The 21,759-nt window shown below is 39.6% G+C and overlaps 1 protein-coding gene across 1 annotated transcript in view; it reads right to left on the bottom strand.

Moving 5' to 3' along the window:
- LEO1 (LEO1 homolog, Paf1/RNA polymerase II complex component) overlaps window positions 1-18,514 on the bottom strand; it is a 44,850-nt gene extending 26,336 nt beyond the window's left edge. Inside the window, exons 1-5 of the mRNA XM_032856466.1 lie at window positions 18,394-18,514; window positions 9,281-10,033; window positions 6,912-7,016; window positions 2,477-2,571; window positions 800-945 (exon numbers count right to left, since the gene is read on the bottom strand). Of these exons, the coding sequence (XP_032712357.1) occupies window positions 800-945; window positions 2,477-2,571; window positions 6,912-7,016; window positions 9,281-10,033; window positions 18,394-18,451 (1,157 nt within the window). The 5' untranslated portion in view covers window positions 18,452-18,514. The remainder of the gene's footprint in view (window positions 1-799; window positions 946-2,476; window positions 2,572-6,911; window positions 7,017-9,280; window positions 10,034-18,393) is intronic.
- Between the last annotated feature and the right edge of the window lie 3,245 nt (window positions 18,515-21,759).

Below are 21,759 nucleotides of genomic sequence, written 5' to 3'. Positions count from 1 at the left end.
CAAACAGAGTTGCTGGGGGGTAGAGGGATAGGGACAGGGTGGTTGGGTTATGGACACTGGGGAGGGTATGTGCTATGGTGAGTGCTATGAAATGTGTAAGCCTGATGACTCACAGACCTGTAGCCCTGGGGCAAATAATACATTATATGTTAATAAAAATAATTTTTAATTATTTTAATCATCAAATATTTTCATGTTCAACTTTAAGGAAGTATTCAAATCACTACACCTTCTTGAAAATTGGTGTTAACACATGCTGCTTAAAAGCCAAGGCTAAATATTTGAAATACTCTTCACTCTTATGTAAGTCTTCCAAAGAACAGGCCACCCATGCTCTAGCTTTCCAATCATTTTGCTTGGAGGAAAAAAGAAATTTAAATCTCACAACAGCTTGCATGTGACTTAGTGAATAACAGCCATCAACACTAACTGTCCCAAACCATTAGGTTTTCTAGATCCATGATGGCAGCTACAGTGAGCAGCTGCAGTTTCTCTAGCAAAGTCTGCCACTCTGGATTTCAGCTTTTTCAGGGCTGCACTGGTCAAAAAAAACCAAAGGTTGTGATGTCTGCTAATTCATAAGGAAGTATCAAATTGCCAAAAACAATTACAAGCATTAAAAGTCTCCTTTACCAACAGTCCATACATTTTCCATCACTGGATACACTTGATTTTTTTCCAGGGACACATGATGAGTTTTCCATTTTGTGATTAGCCACCTCGTGTAAAATCAGAAAAATAGCAACAATCCACATATTTCTATCCAACATCTAGAAACACTTTTAACTGACCCTCTTACCTGGGCTCTACACTGAGAAAGTTGGGCAGCTTAACAAAATATAAGTCGTTTCCTAAATCAGTGTTTACTTTGGGTATTTCTACTTCTATTCTGGTCTCGGGAATTGGCTCCTCCTCCTGTTGATCCTGGGGCAATCCATTTTCATCCTAGTAAAAGAATCAATTTTAGAGCTCGAAAGAACCTTAGAAATGGTCTAGGCTAGCTCAACCTCCACACTTTAATGACTTAGGTAGACAGGAAGCATATTGAGGCTTTGGAACTAAAGTAGCTGTTGGAGGCCACGGCATGGTTGGAGTCAAGGATCAAACCAGGCCCTGACTTGTGTCTCCTTCAAAGTCCGGACACCTTGACAAGGTTAAGGACGGGAAAGTTGAGTAACACTGAGAACAGGGTCTGTGCTATGTGTCGTGCGCTGGCCTACGTGACTTCCCACACACTCCCCCTACAGAAGGGAATAATGTGGTCAGGGTCATGAATTCTTAGTTGGTCCTTGTTGTTCCTGTACCTCCCATAACCCACTCCCTGGTTGATTGTCTGGCTAATGGCTTTAGCCGAGACAACCTGGCATCACGAGGTTTGCTTGTAGTTAATGTAAACTTGTTATAGAAATTGCGGTCATCTGACTAGATACTGATGTATTACTCCTTCTATTGTGATCTGCCTTATAAATGCTTGTAAGATGTGGAATAAAATCGGCACTGTTGGACATCCTCCTCAGTGCTCCTCCTGCCCCCATCTCTTTGCATCTTAATTTCTTTTCACCATCCTCTTTAACCTCACATTTTCCTGGTCGATTTGTCACGCTGGCCGTGGCATGTAGCCCTCAATCTCTACCCTACCCACACAAGCCCCCACTAAAAACCACAAGGGAAACAAGATCGCTTTGGAAAGCATCAATATAAGATCTCTTTTGTGATAAATCTGTGTTCCACATATTCACCAACCAAAGTCACTCTATCAATTAAAATCAGAGATGATTTTCAACACAGCATACTTCCTGGCAAGAACAAGAAAAACACTTAAATCAATGATTCTCAAATCACAAATCCTTGCAGTCTTGTCTCTTAAAGTGTGGACCAACCTCACACTGGGCCGTTATTTTTTTTTTCTTTCTTTCTTTTTATATCCAGTTTCTCCCAGTAATAACATTTTGCAGACTATATAGTACAATATCACCACCAGGAGACTGACTCTGATACAATCAGATACAAAACATTCCCATCACCACTAAGATTCACACCACCTTTTTCTAGAGCTACATCCACTTTGTTCTTGCGCTCATTCCTTCTTAAGGTAACCGTTTATCTCTTCTCCATTGCTGTAATTCTGCCATTTCAAGAATACTGTGTCAGTGGAATCACACAGCATGTAACCTTTTCAGGTTGGCTTTTTGTCACTCTGCATACCCTGGAATTTCATCCAAGCTCTTGTGTATACAAATACTTCAATTCTTTCCACTGCTGAACAGTACTCCACGGTATAGAAGTACCAGGGCAGTTTTCCTATTCCTCCTCATAAACAACAGTTCCTTAACTAAGAAAGTCATCTGTTCCTTATATTTTCATACTGCAAATCAGTTAGCAACTTCCTCTCCTTGGCATAAGAGCAACCTGAAATCTCTGAAACATTTACTTAGGCTTCACTAAGGGCCCAGTTCACACTGGTAATTTTACTTACAACAGGCTGCCCTGGAGTAGGTGGTTTATCTTCTCCATCACTTCCTGATGATATATCATCTGCACCTCCAAACAGATCCATGGCTCCACTGCTATCTTTAATATTGAGGAAAAAGTTACAGTATTAGTATCTATAACCAAGGTTCTTCAAAGCTGTAACTTCCACACATTCCCAAGGTTTCTGGACCAGGCACCAGGAAAGCACTTCAGCACAACTCTGAACCTGGCTCTCAAAGATAGGACCAGAGTGCCTGTGGAAAGGGAAGGGGGTCCATTCAGTGAAAGGCAAAACTGCACAGGAGATGTCTTTTCCCCTTCATTTAGTGCAACCTTGTTCTTTATTTTCCTTTATTCCCCAGGAGCCCAAATGTTTCCCTACATACTCACATTTGGGGCACTCAATACACGCCTATTCTCTATATACTCCCTAAGTTTTAAAACTGCAGACCCCGGTCTACCTTCTGAGGCAGAACTTCACCTAGGTTTGACAAAGCAACAATAATCTGTAATAAACCAATAAACCAAGATAGGTAGAAGAGGGGGTAAAAAGAAAGACAGGAGGGTGGTCAGAAAGTAGACTGCTTGCAACTGGGATTAAAGTTACAATTATTAGCAATGACACAGTCTAGGATAAAACAGGAGAGTGAGCTATTAAGACAAGGGGGCGGAGGGCGCCTGGGTGGCTCAGTGGGTTAAGCCGCTGCCTTCGGCTCGGGTCATGATCTTGGGGTCCTGGGATCGAGTCCCACGTGGGGCTCTCTGCTCGGCGGGGAGCCTGCTTCCCTTCCTCTCTCTCTGCCTGTCTTTCTGCCTACTTGTGATCTCTCTCTGTCAAATAAATAAATAAAATCTTAAAAAAAAAAAAAAAAAAAAAGACAAGGGGGCGGATAGAACACTAAAAGGGAAGAGGCAACCTATTAGAATGGCCCAAATCCAGAATACTGACAACACCAAATGCTAGCAAAAATGTGGAGCAACAGGAACTCTCAGTCACTGCTCAAAGGAATGCCAGATGTTATGGTCACTTGAGAAGACAGCGTGGCAGTTTCTTACAAAACTAAACAAACCCTTCCCATATGCTCCAACAATCATGATCTTTGGTATTTACCCAAAAGAGCTGCAAACTTAGTCCACACTAAAACCTACACACAGATGTTTATAGCAGCTTTATCCATATTTGCCAAAACTTAGAAGCAACCAAGATGTCCTATAGAAGATAAATGGATATACTGGTATATCCAGACAATGGAATATTATTCAGTGCTCTGAAGAAGTAAGTGGTCAAGCCAGGAAAATACATGGAGGAAATATATATTACTAAGTAAAAGAAGCCTATCTGAAAAGGCTACATTCTGTACGATTCCAACTACATGACATTCTGGAAAAGGCAAACTATAGAAACAGCAAAAAAAATCAGTAGTTGTCAGAAGTTAGGGGAAGGGATAGATAAACAGGGAGAATACAGAGGGTTTATAGGGCAGTGAAACTACTCCGTATGATACCAGATGTGATATCATAATGATGGATACATGTGATTACACATATATTCAAACACACAGAATGTACAACACCAGAGTGAATCAGAGGGAGCAGTAGTATAAACGATGGGCTTTGGAGGATAATGATGTATCAATGCAGGTTCACTATTTTTTTTTAAGATTTATTTATTTGACAGAGCATGCCACAAGTGGGGTAAAGGGCAAAGGTAAAAGAGGCTCTCCACCAAGCGGGGAGCCAGATGCGGGGTTGGATCCCGGGACTCAAGGATCATGACCTGAGCCAAAGGTAGACGCTTAACCAACTGAGCCATCCAGGCACCCCTGGGTTCGCTAATTGTAACAAAGGTAATACTCTGGTGGAGAATGCTGTTAATGAGGGAGACTACGCATGTATAGAGGTGGGAGGTATATGGGAATCTCTTTATCTTCCCCCAATTTCACAGTGAACCTTAAACTGCTCTAAAAACAAAAAAGCCAAAACAATTAAAAATAAATAAATAAATAAGGAGGCAAGGAAGGCCAGGGTGCTCAAAGTTCATCTATATGGTAAAATCAAAATGAAAACCCCACCCACAGACACTCTCATGTTCCCCCCCACCGGTTGTTTTGTTTTGTTTTGTTTTTTAAAGATTTTTATTTACTTATTTGTGTGAGAGAGAGAGAGAGAGAGCACATGTGCACAAGCAGGAGGAGAGGCAGATAGAGGGAGAAGCAGTCTCCCCACTGAGCAGGGAGCCGGATGCGGGGCTCAATTCCAGGACCCTGGAATCATGACCTGAGCCAAAGGCAGATGCTTAACTGACTGAGCCACCCAGGCGTCCCTTTTCTTTTTCTTTTCTTTTTTTTTTTTTAAGACTTATTTGAGAGTGGGCGTGCACGTGCATGGCAGGACAGGGGGAAACAGGGAGAATCTCAAAAGACTTCCCACTGAGCGTGGAATGCCAGCAAGGGCTCAATCTCAGGACCCCAAGATCATGACCTTAGTCAAAATCAAGAGTCAGATGCTTAACCAGCTGAGCACTCAGGTGCCCCTCATGTCCCTTCTTGATTCATTTTTTTCTCAGTTCTTATCACCATCTGACATACTATATATATATATATATTTTTTTTTTAAAGATTTTATTCATTTATTTGACAGACAGAGATCACAAGTAGGCAGAGAAGCAGGCAGAGAGAGAGGGGAGGAAGCAGGCTCCCTGCTGAGCAGAGAGCCCGATGCGGGGCTTGATCCCAGGACTCTGGGATCATGACCTGAGCTGAAGGCAGAGGCTTTAACCCACTGAGCCACCCAGGTGCCCCGACATACTATATATTTAATTTACTTCTTGTGTTCTCAGTCTCCCTACTCTACCCTAACCCCACCAGAATGTGAGTTCTTCAAGGGAAAAGGTCTTTGTTTTGATCATTGCTACATTCCCAGTGCCCAGAAGATTACCACTACACAGTAGAGTCTCAATAAATAACTGAATAAAATGAAAGAATGAATGTATCTAATTCTCATGACAACCCTCTATCATTTCCCTTTTATACATCAGAAAATTGACTCTCTGAGAAATAAAATCTTAAAAAAAAAGAAAAAGAAAGGAAGAAAGAAAAGAAAAAGAAAGGATGCCTGGGTGGCTTAGTCAGTTAAGCTCCTGCCTTGGGCTCAGGTCATGATCCCAGAGTTCTGGGATAAGTACCGCATCAGGCTCCTGTGTGGGAGCCTGCTTCTCCCTCTGACTGCTGCTCCGCCTGCTTGTGTTCTCGCTCTGACAAGTAAAATCTTAAAAAAAAAAAAAAAAAATTGAAGCATAGTAAGTAATTTAACTTGACCAAATTCATACAGCTAGGAAGTGGAGCCACAAAAATTCTAACTTAGATCATCTGATTCCAAAGTCCAGGCACGTAATTACTAATTGTCTTTAAGTAAATCCCAGAGCCTGCTATTCTGCAGCTCTCTCCTTTTATTTCTAGTTGACCCTCTACTTGCTTTAGTTGTCATGTTACTTTTAATAATTCATATAAACCACTCAACATTAATATCTAATTAACATTCAGTACAATGATGGTTGTGCATAATCAAACTACCAAATTGTATTTGTAGAAACTTTTATACTAACATCTTTATTGTAGAGCAATGTGCCATTTGAAACAGTCATACATAGAGATGAATAGGTCGATCTTTTATCCTTAAAACAAACCTACCTTGGGACGCCTGGGTGGCTCAGTTGGTTAAGCAGCTGCCTTTGGCTCAGGTCATGATCCCAGCGTCCTGGGATCGAGTCCCACATCGGGCTCCTTGCTCTGCAGGGAGCCTGCTTCTCCCTCTGCCTCTGCCTGCCATTCTGTCTGCCTGTGCTCGCTCTCGCTCTCTCTCTCATAAATAAATATAATCTTAAAAAAAAAAAAAAAAAAAAACAAACCTACCTTACCTAACCATGCGTTTTGATGAATTCTTCATCTAACCTACAGCTTAAAGAATCAAATTCTTCATGTGTTATTAACCTGTTAAGCATTTAAGAACAAGTTGTCCTGAAACTATCAGTATTCAAACTAAAGAATGGAGGTTACCACCTCAACCAGAGCCACAGCCTCCCAGCAATACATTCAACTAACTGTAAACGAAGCAGGGGAAAAAAAAAAAAAAAGAGCGGCTCCTGGCTGGCTCCGTTCATAGAGCAGGAAACTCTTTATCTCAGGGTCATGAGTTCAAGCCCCATGTTGGGCAAGTAGCTTACATTAAAAAAAAAGAAAAAGGTGGCTCTTCTTCAACTGATTAAACATAAACAGTTTCTAATATCCTTTAATGGACCGTGTACACGGTCCTATATCCACTCTTCTCTGTGGGTCATGCAGTCTGGGGTAAATGCCCAGAGTTGGCAGTGCACTACAGTTAAATGCAGAAAGAAAAACAGAAATATATACATATGTACATAAAAGAATTATCTGGAATACCTTTTGGTACCTCAGTGTCACTATCTGCTTCTGAATCAGAGGCAATTGCATTCTTGCGTTTCATTCTTAAAACTTCATCTTCACTATCACTGCCTCTTGCAGATTCTGTAAGAGCAGAATTAGAGGTTCTTCATAATCACAGTCATTTCTTAACTTTGAATTCTGTGTTTTAGAAGCACACTGGGGATAAACAAACTGTTGTATTGCCATGCAATGGAAAATTACTCAGTAACAAATAAGAAGGAACTACTGATACATGTAACAATTTGGATGAATCTCAAATGCATAATGCTAAGTGAAACAAGTCTAAATGAAAGAAAAAGGCTACATACTATATGATTTCATTTTTCTGATGACATTCTCAAGAAAACAAAACTGCAGTGATAAAACAGATCACTAGTTGTCAGGGGACAGGGATGGAAAAAGAATGTGACTACAAAAGGGACAGGATGAGGGTTTTTTTTTTTTTAGGGTGATCCTTTTTTTAGAACTGATCTGTGGTGGTGGTTACACAAAATACATATGCATTAACATCACTAGAACTGCAAATACACATACAGACTGCAGTTAATTAAAAATATAACTCATTAAAGGAAAATTGTTTTCTATAAGCAGAAAAATCTGGCAGAATGAGAAGAGTAGTATTGAAACTTATAGGACTCATTACAAGAGGTAAAAATATTGCAATGGAGGAGACAAATATAGTTTACTCTTGAACAACATGGGGGGCAAGAGCACAGAACCCCCCAAACACACAAAGTCAAAAATACACGTTTGACTCCCCAAAAACAACTACTTATACCCTACTACTAACTAGAAGTCTCCTTGATAATGTAAACAATAGATATTTTGTATATATATTACATACTGTATTCTTACAATAAAGTAAGCTAGAAAAAAAAATATTAAGAAAATCATGAAAGAAAGTACATTCACAATAATGCACTGTATTTAATGAAAAAATTCACATAAGTGGATGCACATTGTTCAGACCCATGTTGTTCAAGGGTCAACTGTATAACATTATCTCTGGATGGTACAACTGTTTATCTAATTGTAAACTTCAGGAAAATCACTGTCAATCCAGGTAAGAGTTAAGCAGAATGACCAGCTATAAGATTCTCTACCATAACCCTAGTCCAATGTTACTCTGCTAGTATTGGGGAAGTAATGCATGACCCTTAATGATTCTGCTACCAGAAAAATTAACTCTATCCAGAACTAGTTATTGAATACTTACTGTAGCCCAGTAGTCTAGATAGATCTATATCCATCTCTCAAAATGTTCTGACCTCCTCTCCTAAATAATGCCAAAATGTGGTCCTGAATGTTAACCTGTGAGGTATGTTTACAGGGTTCAAGACCTCCTCTCCCATATATAAGCTAAGATAGGATCAATATGTAATTATAATCAAACACCTATGGAAATGAAGCAATCCAAGAATTCCTTGAGGAAGAAGTCTATCCTGATCAAGATGACTTTTACAATACAAACAAATAAGATCTCTAAATCCCTTTCATATTTTATATGAAGAACGTGTTAACGTGAGAAAACAATGTAAATGGACATTATAAAAGGGGGTCAAGAGGCCAAAGTTTGGCTACATGTTTCCTGTAGTCTCTAAGGAATGAATATTCTGACCCAAACACATCTTTCTAGGAGGATGCATGTATTAAGCAACCATAGCACTGAGGTCAGCCAGCCATGTTTTCATTCTCCAAATGTTATACTGCCTAGGCAACCTCCTGATATTATCATTTGGCATCCAATGTCAATTTTCCCCAAGGGCAAGGATACAACAACAAGAGAAATAACTGATGCTCCTGAAACAAATAATTTTGCAATTTGATCTTTATAAATTAGTTTGTTATGCATTTGATTAGTCTGAGTGAACTCCTTGGAGCCTAATTACCTCTGGATGATCAAATTTTGGATCTCGAAAAATGGAGCTGGAACATGGTATTTACACCTTAGTACAACTACCCTATGGAGATGTTTCAATGGCATTGTTTTTTTCCCCCCGAGTGAAAGATACTCTCACCTGAGGCAAGCTTCTTAGCTACCCACCAGAATGGAACCAACTCTATTCATTATCTAGTTACTTAAGCACCATACAACTTTCTCCAAGGCTGTCCTCCTTAAATTTTTTTCTTCCTGATCTATTATCAGATAACAAATGAAGGGGGATAAAAATAACAAATGCATTACAAAAAAATTTTTAAAGCAAAATGTATTCTTAGGAAAGACTGAAATGGAGGGACAGAAGAGAAAAACAGGGCACTAAAGGTGGGAATGTAGAAAGAATAAATGGGCCACTGCTGCATCTGGGTACTTCTACTAAACCATTCGGTTCTCCTAAATGCATTACCTGATTTACGATCCTGTTCCTCATCATCATCTGAATGCCTGTGCTCTTCATCTGAGGCCTGTGGCCTTTCATCATCAGAATTTTGCAGTTTCTCCTCATCAGACATCTGTGGCTGTTCTTCATCATCAGAATTCTGTTTCTCATCCTCATTATCAGAAACTGCTGGCCGTTCTTCCTCAGAATTAGCCTTCTCCTCCTCGGACAGTTGTCTCTCATCATCTGAAAGCTGAGGCCTATCCTCATCATCTGTATTCTGCATTTTCTCGTCATCATCAGAATTCTGCAGTTTATCGTCATCAGATCCTTGTGCCCTCTCCTCATCATCAGAATTTTGCATCTTTTCATCATCTGACTGGTCGCTTTTATCTTCTCTGTCCCATTTTTCATCATCTGAGTGTGCTTTTTCAGAACCTTCTGCTTCTGAGTGATGGCTCCCTCCATCTGACCTCTGACCTTCATCTTCATCATCATTATGGGCTTCTGATCCACTGTGCTGATCTACATCTGAGGGCTCATTGTCTTCGTGGTCAGAACGCTCAGAAGCTTCCGACCTATTGTCTGATCTTTCAGAGTGATTATCACTCCCACTGTGATGTGAAGCTCCCTCATCCTCACTGTCATCTCCAAACAGTTCCTTATTACTTGGCTTTCCTGATTCACCCCCTTCATCTTGATCGCTTTCACTTCCAGAGGCATTACTGCCTGAAGCAACATTCTCTTGATCAGAATCCGAGTCTGATCCAGAATCAGAATCTATGAAAGCATATAAACATACGGCGCTGTCAGTGAAAAGGCAGAGTAAAGAACACCAAAAGTCAACCTCAACATGAAAGCAATGAAAATACAGGTTAAAAACGGTCAGAATCAATTTCCTTCCCACTCAGGAAACTGACCCAAAGTTGCAGCAACCGGAGGAATGCTTAAGAAGAAAAAACAGCAGAATCTCAATAAAACTTCATGGTGTTTTACCCCGTTCCTCCACCCCAATCCCCAGCTCCCCAGCTCAATAATGCCTTAAAGACAGCCCAAATTTCTAGTATAAGAACTACTACTAGAGGAAACAGAGGCACCTCATTCACAAAGAATCATGGTTGTTAGTTTTGATCTGCCTAGTGGATCACTGAAGGACTGGCTCAAAGGGCTGACTTTAGATCACTGAGAACTTTCTCAGATGAGGCAATTACCTGGGAACGTTTGTCTAAAACATTTACAGGTAAATGTATTAGTTGCCTCTGCCTAGGACAATGGATAGCAGTTGGGATAAGTAATAAGCTTAAAAAGCTTGGGAGGAAAGGCTTGGAGAAAAACATAATATGGGAAGTAAGGGCTTTTAAAAGCTCCCACATATTATTAGATATCTGGGAAGTCCACACACTCGCCCAGGACTGTGCATATGCTCAGAAAAGAACTGAGAGGGCAGTAAGATCTCATGTGTGGCTGACCTTCAGGCTCTGCACAAGCAAGAAATGAAGGCATAAACAGGTTTTAAACTGCCTAGTTGAGTCTCTGCAAAGAACGGGAGGTTTTGTTTTGTCTTGGATTTGTTTGTTGGTTGGTTTTGGTTTTGGTTTTGGTTCTAGGCATTTAAGGAAATTTCTGTCCAATCACAAGTTAATGGGACAGATTTCAGTGGCCACACAGAGCAAAGATCATGGACCTTACTGAATTAGTTCAAAAGAATCACTACAACAAACATCAACAACAAATCCTGAGGAGGGGAGAGAATGTGGCTTCCTGAGTTGCCACATTATAATACTCAAAATAGCCAGTTACTAAGAAAAAAGTAAAAGGAAATGTAAAGAAACAAGGAAGTACAGCCCATATGTATGAAAAGAGGCTAGAAACTGTCCCTGAAGAAGCCCAGAAAATGAAAATAATGTTTTACCAAATAGAGAATATCAATAAAAAGACAGATATTAAAAAAAAAAAAAAAGACAGATGTTATTTTAAAAGATCCAAACAGAAATCCTGGAGTTGAAAAATACAATAAATGAAGTGAAAATTTCACTAACAGAGCTAAACAGCAGATATAATTAGGGAGAAGAATCAGCAAACTTTAAAATAGGTCAAGTAAGATCAAATGAGGAACAGAAGAGAAAAAATTAAGAAAAATGAACAAAATCTAAAAGATTTGAGGGATACCATCAAATGTACCAACATATACATAAAGGGAGTCCCAGAAGAAGAGAAAGGGCAGAAACATTATTTGAAGAAATAATGGCCAAGCACATCCCAAATGTTAATGCCAAAGAGGATAAAGTTAAAGAGATCCACACGTGTATATACCTCATAATCAAACTGTTAAAGACAAAGACCAAAAAAATAAATAAATAAAATAAAAAAAGAATGCTGAAAGCATCAAGAAAAGGAACTTGTCCCACACAAGGAATCCTGGGTAACAATGACTTCTCATCAAAATCATGACATATTCAAAGTGCCAAAAGAAAGACTGTAAACCAAGAATTCTATTCCCAGCAAAACTATACATCAGAATGAAAGTGATACGACTGACATAAGAAATAGATAAATTGGACTTTTTCAAAGTGAAAACCTTCTATGCAACAAAAGACATCAAGAAAGTGAAAAAAACAATTTAAAAAATGGGGGAAATATTTGCAAACCACATATCTGCTAAGTGTGTAGTATCCAGAATATTTAAAGAATGTTTACAACTCAACAAAAGGCAACCCAATTAAAAAAAAAAAAAAAAAAAAAAAAAAAAACAGACAAAAGAGGGTGCCCAGGTAGCTCAGTTGGTTAAGTGACTGCTTTCAGCTCCAATAATGATCCTGGAGTCCCAGGACTGAGTCCCACATCAGTTTCCCTGCTCAGCAGGAAGTCTGCTTCTCCCTTTGACCCTCCCCCCTCTTGTGCTCACTCTCTCTCTCTCTCACCTAAATAAATAAATAAAATTAATGTTTAAAAAAATAGTCAAAGGACTTGAAATGACATTTCTCCAAAGCTATATATACAAACAGCCAATGAGTGCACGAGAAGTTCCTCCACAACCTTAGCCATTAGGAAATGCAAATCAAAACCACAATGAGATACCACTTAACACCAACAGGGATCGCTACATTAAAAAAAGAAAAAGTATGCATGTGCCTGGGTGACCCAGTGGGTTAAGAGTCCAACTCTTGATCTCAGCTCAGGTCTTTATCTCAGAATGATGAGTTCAAGCCCTGTGTTGGGCTCCATGCTGGGCTTAGAGCCTACTTAAAAAAAAAGGAAAAAAAAAAAAGAAGAAAGAAAGAAAGCAAGCTGTGTTGATGAAGATTAAAAAAAAAAAAAAAAAAAGGAAAAAGAAGAAGAAACCCTCGAACATTGCTGGTAGTAACGTAAAATGGTCCAGCTGCTATGGAAAATGGTTTGCTTACTTGCTCCTAAAAAAGTAAAAGAATTACCATAAGTCTCAGCAATTCCAACCCTGTGTATATATTCAGGAAAACTGCAAACAGGCACTCAAATACTTGTACACAAAGGTTCACAGCAGCACTATTCAAACAGTCAAAAGATAGAATCTGTAAATGTACTAAATATCACGGAATTGCTCACTTTAAAACAGTTACTTTTGGGGTGCCTGGGTGGCTCAGTGGATTAAGCTGCTACCTTCAGCTCAGGTCATGATCTCAGTGTCCTGGGATTGAGCCCTGCATCGGGCTCTCTGCTCAGCAGGGAGCAGCTTCCCCTTCTCTCTCTGCCTGACTCTGTCTACTTGTGATCTCTCTCTGTCAAATAAATAAAATCTTTAAAAAAAAAAAAGTTACTTTTGGGGCGCCTGGGTGGCTCAGTGGGTTAAAGCCTCTGCCTTCTGCTCAGGTCATGATCCCAGGGTGCTGGCATGGAGCCCCACATCGGGCTCTCTGCTCAGCAGGGAGCCTGCTTCCTCCTCTCTCTGACTGCTCCTCTGCCTACTTATAATCTCTGTCTGTCAAATAAATAAATCTTTTTTTTTAAAGTTATGTTATAGGAGTTTCACCTCAATAAAAACAAACTTGCAAAATTAACACATTCCCAGATAAACAAAAACAGTTGGTTGCTAGCAGGCCTGCTTCCTAAAGGAAACCTTTCTAGCTGAAATGAAAGGACAACAGACAGTAATTTGAATCCACATGTGGAAATAAAGAACAATAGTAAAGGTAACTAAATAGGTAATCATAAGTCAACATCAATGTATTTCTGGTACTCCTTTTATGATTCAGTTTAAAATATAGTAACATAAAACAATAATTATAAAACCACATCACTGAGAAGACAATGTATAAAGATGTAATTTGTGACAATAACAACATAAGGACAAGAGAAAGTAAACTATGTAGAGAAAAAAATGTTTCTGTATACTACTAAAATAAAGTTGGCATTAATCCAAAATAGATTATTATAAATTAAAATGTTAACTGTTATCACCAAAGTAACTGCTAAGAAAAGTAAAAACTATACAAAAAAAAAAAAAAAAGAAAGAAAGAAACAGGAAGGAAATCAACAGTACCCTAAAAGAGAATCAGTCTTAAAAGACAATAATAATACAGGAACTGAGGAACAAAAAAGTTATGACATATAGAAAATAGTAAAATGGGGGCACCTGGGTGGCTCAGTCAGTTAAGTGTCTGCCTTTGGCTCAGGTCATGATCCTGGGGTACTGGGATTCAGCCCTGTGTGGGGCTCCCTGCTCAGCAGATTCTGTTTCTCCCTCTCCCTCTGCCCGCTAGTGTTCTCTCTCTCAAATAAGTAAATAAAATCTTAAGAAAAAAAAAAAAAAAAAGAAAAGAAAACAAAATAGCATTAGTCCTTATTAGTAGTCATTTTAAATGAAAATGGATTAGCTTCTCCAATGAAAAGGCAGAAACTGGAGAATTTTAAAAGTGATCCATATATATGCTTTCTACAAGGGTCTCACTTAAGAACCACATACCCAAATAGGCTGAAAGTGAAAAGATAGAAAAAGATATTTCATGTAAAAAACAACCAAAAGAGAGCTACAGTGATCATACTAATATTAGATGAAATAAATCTTTTTTTTAAGGTTTTTTATTTGGGGCGCCTGGGTGGTTCAGTCGTTAAGCATCTGCTTTTAGCTCAGGTCTTGATCCCAGAGTCCTGGGATTGAGCTCCACACTGGGCTCCCTGCTAGGCGGAAAGCCTGCTTCTCCCTCTCCCTCTCCCTGTTTGTTTTCCCTCTCTTGCTGTGTCTCTGTCAAATACACAAATAGAATCTTTAGTTGGAAACTTCAATACCCTACTTACAGTAAGAGCCAGAACTAGACAGAAGATCAGTGAGGAAATGGAGGAACTAAACAGACATACAGACATCAACAGAACACTCCACCACCACCAGAATATACATTCTTCCCCACAAGTTTACATTGAACATTCTCTATGATAGACCCTAAGTTAGGACCCAAAACAAATCTTAATAAATTGAAGAAGGCTGTATCTTTTCTGACCACAATGGGATGAAATGGAATTCAGTACCAAAGGCAAATCTGGAAAATGAACAAATATACAGAAATTATACAATGCACTCAAACAACTAAGGGCTCAAAGAAGAAATCACAATGGAAATTAAAAATATTTTCAGATAATGAAAATACAGGATACCAAAAGGTAAGGGATATAGAAAAAACAGTGCTAAAAGGAAAATCTGTAGTTGTAAACACCTACATTAAAAAAGAAAAGGGGAGCCTGGCCAGCTTAGTCAATAGAGCATGCAACTCTTGATCTCGGAGTTGTGAGTTTAAGCCCCATGTTGGGCGTAGAGTTGAAAGAAAGAAAGAAAGATTTTCAGACTGATAACCCAACCTTTCACTTCAAGGAACTAGATAAAACTAAACCCAAAGCAAGCAGAAGGAAAAAAAAAAAAAAAAGATTAGAGTAGAAATAAATGAAATGGAGAAGAGAAAAATAAAAGGATCAATGAAACAAAAAGTTTCTGCTTTGAAATAACAAAACTGACAAACCTTTAGCCAGACAGACCAAGAAAAAAAGATGACTCAAATTACTGATAGCGGTGACATTAGTACCAACCTTATAGAAATAAGTATTAAAAGAAAATACTATAAACAATTCTATGCCAGCATATTAGATGATTTAGATGAAATGGATTAATTCCTAGAAAAAAGACTACCAAAACTACCAAAACTGATTCAAGACAAAATACAAAATCTGAAATGACCTATAACAAGTAGGGGTTTGAATCAGTGATCAAAAAATTTCCAACAAACATGGGGCAGCTGGCTGGCTCAATTGGTAGAGCATGTGACTCTTGATTTCAAGGTCCTGAGTTCAGGCCCCATGTTGGGTGTGGAGCCCACTTAAAAAAAAAGAAAGAAAGGGGCGCCTGGGTGGCTCAGTGGGTTAAAGCCTCTGCCTTCGGCTCAGGTCATGATCCCAGGGTCCTGGGATCGAGCCCCGCATCGGGCTCTCTGCTCAGCAGGGAGCCTGCTTCCTCCTCTCTCTCTGCCTGTTTCTCTGTGATCTCCATCTGTCAAATAAATAAATAAAATCTTTAAAAAAAAGAGAAAAAAATCCAACAAAGAAATGCCCAGGACCAGGTGGTTTCACTGGTGAATCCTACCAAATGTTTAAAGAATTAATGTCTATCCTCAAAGTCTCCCAAAAACTTGAAGCAAAGGTCACACTTCCTAACTCATTCTAAAGATGTCACACAAAAAGAAAACTACAGACCAATACCTCTTACGAATACAAATGTAAAAATACTAAACAAAATACTAAGAAACTGAACCCAGCAGCATATTAAAAGGATATACACCATGACCAAGTGGGAGTTACCCTAGAATACAATGGTGGTCCAACATTGATATGACCATACTAACAGAGTAAAGGAAAGTGAGCATCTTAATTGATGCAGAACAGGCCCTTGACAAAATCCAACACCTTTTCATGATAAAACTACTCAATAGACTAGGAACCGAAGGGAATTTCCTCAGCCTGATAAAGGGCATCTACAAAAACCCACAGCTAACATAGGTAATTGTGATAGCATGGATGCTTTCTCCTTAAGATCAGGAACAAAACTAGGATGTCCATTCTCACAACTTCTATTCAACACTGTACAAAAAGTAATAGCTGGGGCAATTAGGCAAGAAAAAGAAAACCATCCAAATTAGAAAAAAAAAAAAAAGTTAAAACACTATTTATAGAAGCCATGAGCTCATACGAAGAAAATCCTAAAGAATGCACGCGCGCGCGCGCACACACACACACACACACAACAATTACAGCTAATAGTCAGCAAGGTTGCAAGATACAAGAAAATCAGTTGTATTTCTATACACTAACAATGAAAAATCCAAAAATGAAATTAAGGTAACAACTTCCCCTGCAATAGTATCCAAAAGGATAAAATACTTAGGAATAAATTTAACTCAGGAGGTGCAAGATTTATACAATTAAAGCTACAAAACATTGTTGGAAGAAATTAAAGACACCGGGCACAATTATACATAAAAGAAACACGTTGGGCCTAGGTAGAGATTCTACCCATTGCTATGGCAAAAAGTTTGTCAGGTGTAGTTATTTTCCACAGCTGTCTTAGTGCAAGCACATAATGAAATAGGTTAGGCCTAACAGGAATTACCCTGTCACATCCATACTACCTTCAAGATCAAAGAGCAACCTTCAAGGACAGATTTAGAAGTAAATCCTATAGCATCCTATTATCTAATGATAACATGGAAAAAAGCAGCAACAGACTCACAAGAAAGTAAAATACAAAGCCCAGAGAAGCAACCATCTCCATACGTCACTTTCCCATACACTGAGTTTGCAATAGGAGAAAGTGCAGGGTATACTTACTAAACTATTGCTTCTACCCATCCAAGTACTTATCAAATAGTATTAAACATCCAGATAAGCCGGTGGGGCAACGGGAGACAATCTTTTCATCATTCTATCCCCCAAACCTAGCAAAGTGTTGGAACAGGATAGGGGGCTCAATGCATATTTATCGAATGAATGAACTTTATAACAGTGAGTCACGAGAAAGCTCACATAAAACTGTGCCTTGAAAGGCAAATGGGATACAGACAAGTAAAAATAAGGGGGGAAATGAAAACATTAGCAAAGATAATAGAACAAGAGTTAGTACACAGGACTCTATACTTACGGACTCATCCTGATTAGAACCTCCCAGACGCGCGTCTCCATAGAGCCCTCACTTTACATTTCCACCTAGTACTCCCTTCACTACACTCTTAAAAATAAATAAATAAATAGGAGTTAGAGAAAAAAGAGCAACTACAATAACGCATTTTGCTAAGCGAAAAAGTAGATACGTTATTCTGAGCCTGGAAGGTTGCAAGAATTCCGAACTTGGATCTTGGGGCCATGCTTACTTCAAATAACTCCCATCCATATTTCAAACTCAAACTATCTACGGTCTTTATGCCAGAAATATTTCCATGCACCAATAATCATTTCATCAACAAATCCTTTATCTCTCTAAATCAAACGCTGATCCCCCATACGCTCTCCAACCTAAAAACACAGACTCAGGAAATTCCAGTTTCTGCACAGGCTCTCAGAAGACACGCTGTCTCCGGTGCGTAAAAGCCTATGTACAGCCCGAATCGCGGCATCCCGCCAGTCTTCCTCACCCCAGACATTTCAAACTCCGCACCACGCCACACCCTGGTTTCAATCAGGTGGCTTTCCCGAACCCCTCTGTAAATCCATCCATCTCGTCTGGGTGTTCCCGAGCACCCAATGCCCATTCATTCACGAACAGCCCTTACTTGCGCTAGCCTGTGCAAGACAGGACGGAGCAGGACCCCAAGATTCCTAGGCGGGCTGCGCAGCTTCGTCCGCGCCGCCACCCCTGCCCCGCGCCCCGCTCCGCCCCACACGCTCCCAGGCACCGCATGCTCCACGCACACCAAGAACCCCGAGGCTCACGCTGTTTGTCCCTCCATTCCCGCCAGCCCTGGGAGGCTGGTACCGCCGGGAGTGCAGGGGGCGCTGAGGAAGGAGTGGAGGAAGCGGCACCACTGGCCCGCAGTGCCCGAGGGTTCGCAGACCCGGAACTGGACCGCCGTCGGGCTCCCTCCGCAGAAGCCCCTACACGCACCCCTCCCCTGAAGCCCAGCCGATCCCACCTTTACGCTCAGCATCGCTGTCGGCGTCGCTCCCAAAGAGGTCCTCCATATCCGCCATTGCCCCGCACGTCTGCCGCTGCCTCGGCTGGGGGCGGCTCCGCGACTGTTTTTACGGCACGGAACCAACGAAACGCGACAGTGTCGCAAAGATTCGCTAAAAGGCTGCTTTAGTCCTGTGACCTGGTTTCGCCTGCAATTGGAACCTGCCCTTGTTCGCTGTTGTACGTCCACACAGGGGACAAGTCCCGCCTTTTAGTTGGTATCTGTTTCTTTTTGCAGGGACTCTCGCCGAGGGTGGGGCGTCCCCCGTTTGGGTGTCCGCGGAGTGGGTGGTGCTCGAGGCGCTCTGCTGAAGGGGCCCTCAGACCGAGTTAAACCTGCCACGATTCCGGCCTGAAGTCCTTTGTTTCATGTTGACCATATTGACCTCAAAATATTGAGAGCGCCAAAGCGCTTTTCGTGTAGGTTCTACCAATTGCTATTTACCGTATTAATAATTAAAGCAATTAAAGTAAATATATTCAAATATTAAGTTTAAATTCAAAGTGTTTAAATAACAAACATTAACATAAATAGCATTTTAAAATACTCTTTCCGAAACCAAAAAATTAGCAGAGTGGAGTCGTTTTACAGTTTTTAAAATATCTTTAATGTCTGACTTCAAAGAAAACAGCTCAATTCTCATAGCTGCTTCTACATTCAGTCTGCTGAGAAATGTTTTGGTTGAAGCATTTGGATGAAGAAAATCTGGCCTCAAAGAGATAAGTACGTAATTAAGGAGAGGGAGGATCTCTCAGGCTTCTTGAAAGGGTCTTCCTCAGACCACTTTCTGAAAACTGCAGCTATAAGAGCAGTGTATCTCAAAAAATTTTTCATCTTAACCCAGTACACAATTGATAAAATGAAATATTTCGCAAAACAATACTTCCTTTACCGCTAAAATACAGTCTGAAATTTACTATTCTCTTTTATTCTATTTCAGCTTTTGTTTTGTTTCGGTTCTAGTGCCCGCAAGCGGTACACCCACTACATTGCTTTCATGATTTACTAATGGATTGCAACCCGCAGCTGGAAAAACACTGTTCAGAGGGTTCCATTGTGTTTATTTTACTGGCAAAAAGTTTTATTTTGGTAGGAAGTGTGGCTATAATTGCACGTTATAAAAATCAGACTGTAAGAGAATTTTCATAATAGGTTAGTGCTAGGTAAACCCTCTTCATAGAAGCTTAAAGAAATGAAGTGACTTGCACATGTTAAAGACTAGGTCTTTTTAAGAAAGCTTATACTTTGGTTTTTAAAAATGTACATCTTGTGTTAAATTATCTGATTAGTCTCATGTAAGAGTTTTCATGTTGGACAGGCAAAAATGGATTTTTAGTTTGGAGATTATGAGGTATGTTTTTGTTGCAAATAATGACCAGGGTCATTGGGCAAGGGTTCAAATGGGCAAGAGGTGGCACCTGGTATGTTATTAATCCTACAGCTGTTGTGTATAAAGTGGAAAATGTAAGACTGGGTAGATGGGATCACTTTAAAACTTTCTGACTACTGGAAAGATAAGTGTTTGATTGTGATTCGATTTCATTTTCATTCAGAGTACTATCTTTGAAAAATGCACTTATTCAATCTCAACAAGTTGAATTATAGTGAGGCCGACTGAATCACCATGCCTATATTCATGACTAACAGAATGTTAGTGTTGTGTTTATTTCATATGACTACTGCAAAACAAATAACTTCTAGTACTTTAATTTTTTGTAGTTGTTTTTTATACTTTGTGCTGATCATTGTTCTTCTATTCATTGTCTTCTTAGTACAGAATACAATATATCCAGTTAGATTTTAGCCAAATCAATCACTATCATTGATGTACTGCTTGCCTGAGGCTACAGTCAGGTCACTTTCACTGATGTTTAGAGTATTAAAATAATCTTTCCACTTACTGCCAAAGACAGAGAAGTTCATTCTATTGGGCTTGTGTTTGATTCATTTAAATTTGGGTGTTAAGATTATCTCTTGATTTGCTTCCAGGGAAAGAGAACTTCATCTAATTGATGTGTGATTAAATAAAAGAACTGCAGAGCAGCCTTACCTTGTTTCCAAATTTTTAAGAGGTTGTCTCTTTTTCCCCGTTTTGTGCCTTTGTGTGGTGAAGATAGATCCTCAAAATTGTGACCTTTGAGACAATACAATACCCCCAAAGAACAGAGATTCAACCAAGTTGATTACATAACACAACACAATTAGTGTATCATTACAAACATTTTTACAAGGTAGCAATACCTTCAAGATTTATAAAATATATACTAACATCAAGTTGCAAAACAGTACATCTTAAAGACTTAGAGGGAAAACAACAGCTTGATTAAACAATGCATTAATTGAAATTTCACTCCGTTTATGGTAAACTGCCGCGCCACAGGAGGATCATGTGACTTATTTCTGAGTACTGTGGAAGGAGCTAGCCTTTAAAAGGGACAGGTTGATCTGAACTAGAGAGGAAGAGAGAAGTGCTAAGTTTCTGTCTATAGCAGTAAGTCAACAATGGGGCAGCTTCTTTCTTCCTCTCTCTCTCTCTTTCTTTCTTTCTTTTTAAGATTTTATTTATTTATTTGACACAAAAGGTAGGCAGAGAGAGAGGGAGGAAGCAGGCTTCAATCCAGGGAACCTGCGATCATGACCTGAGCTGAAGGCAGATGCTTAAGGAGTGAGCTTCTGGGGTGTCCCTGGGGCAGCTCATTTCTTGAAATATGTGGAGTATTCACTCATAGACTGCCTTTATTCGATTCTTTACTGAATGGGGGCCCTGCAGTCAGTGCTATAGGGATGTAAAAAATAAGAGCAAACATGGTTTCTTTATATATATATATTTTTTTTAATAATTTATAAAAATAAATGAGTTTGAGGGAGATGAAACATAGAGGCTAAACATCTGGGGAATTTAAGTTTTTTTAAGTTTTAGAAGTTAATTATAAAACATGTATAGTTGGGGCACCTGAGTAGTGCAGCCCATTGAGTGCCAGACTCTTGGTTTCTGCTCAAGTTGTGATCTCAGAGTCCTGAGATCCAGCCTTGTGTCTGTTTCCACAGCGTGTACACAGTCTGCTTGAGATTCTTTCTCCCTCTCCCTCTAGCCTCTGCCTCCCCCCTTTCCACTCTCTGTCTCTCTCCCTCTTGAATAAATAAATCTTAAAAAGAAAAACAAAACTTTACATACAGGCGCTGAAGAATGGAAAGTCAGAAAATTACCAACATGAATGGTGGTTAGTCAGGAAAGGTCTCTTGGTCTGAATGTCTGTGTCTCCTTAAAATTCATGTTGAAATCCTAATGACAAAGTGATGATATTAAGAGGATGCCAGGGAAGT

Source organism: Lontra canadensis, unplaced genomic scaffold (genome assembly GCF_010015895.1).
Source record: "Lontra canadensis isolate GAN:19392208 unplaced genomic scaffold, GSC_riverotter_1.0 scaffold12, whole genome shotgun sequence".
Lineage (NCBI taxonomy): Eukaryota > Metazoa > Chordata > Mammalia > Carnivora > Mustelidae > Lontra > Lontra canadensis.
The sequence above is the reverse complement of the archived record's forward strand: the minus strand, read 5'-3'. Positions and strand labels throughout refer to the sequence as shown.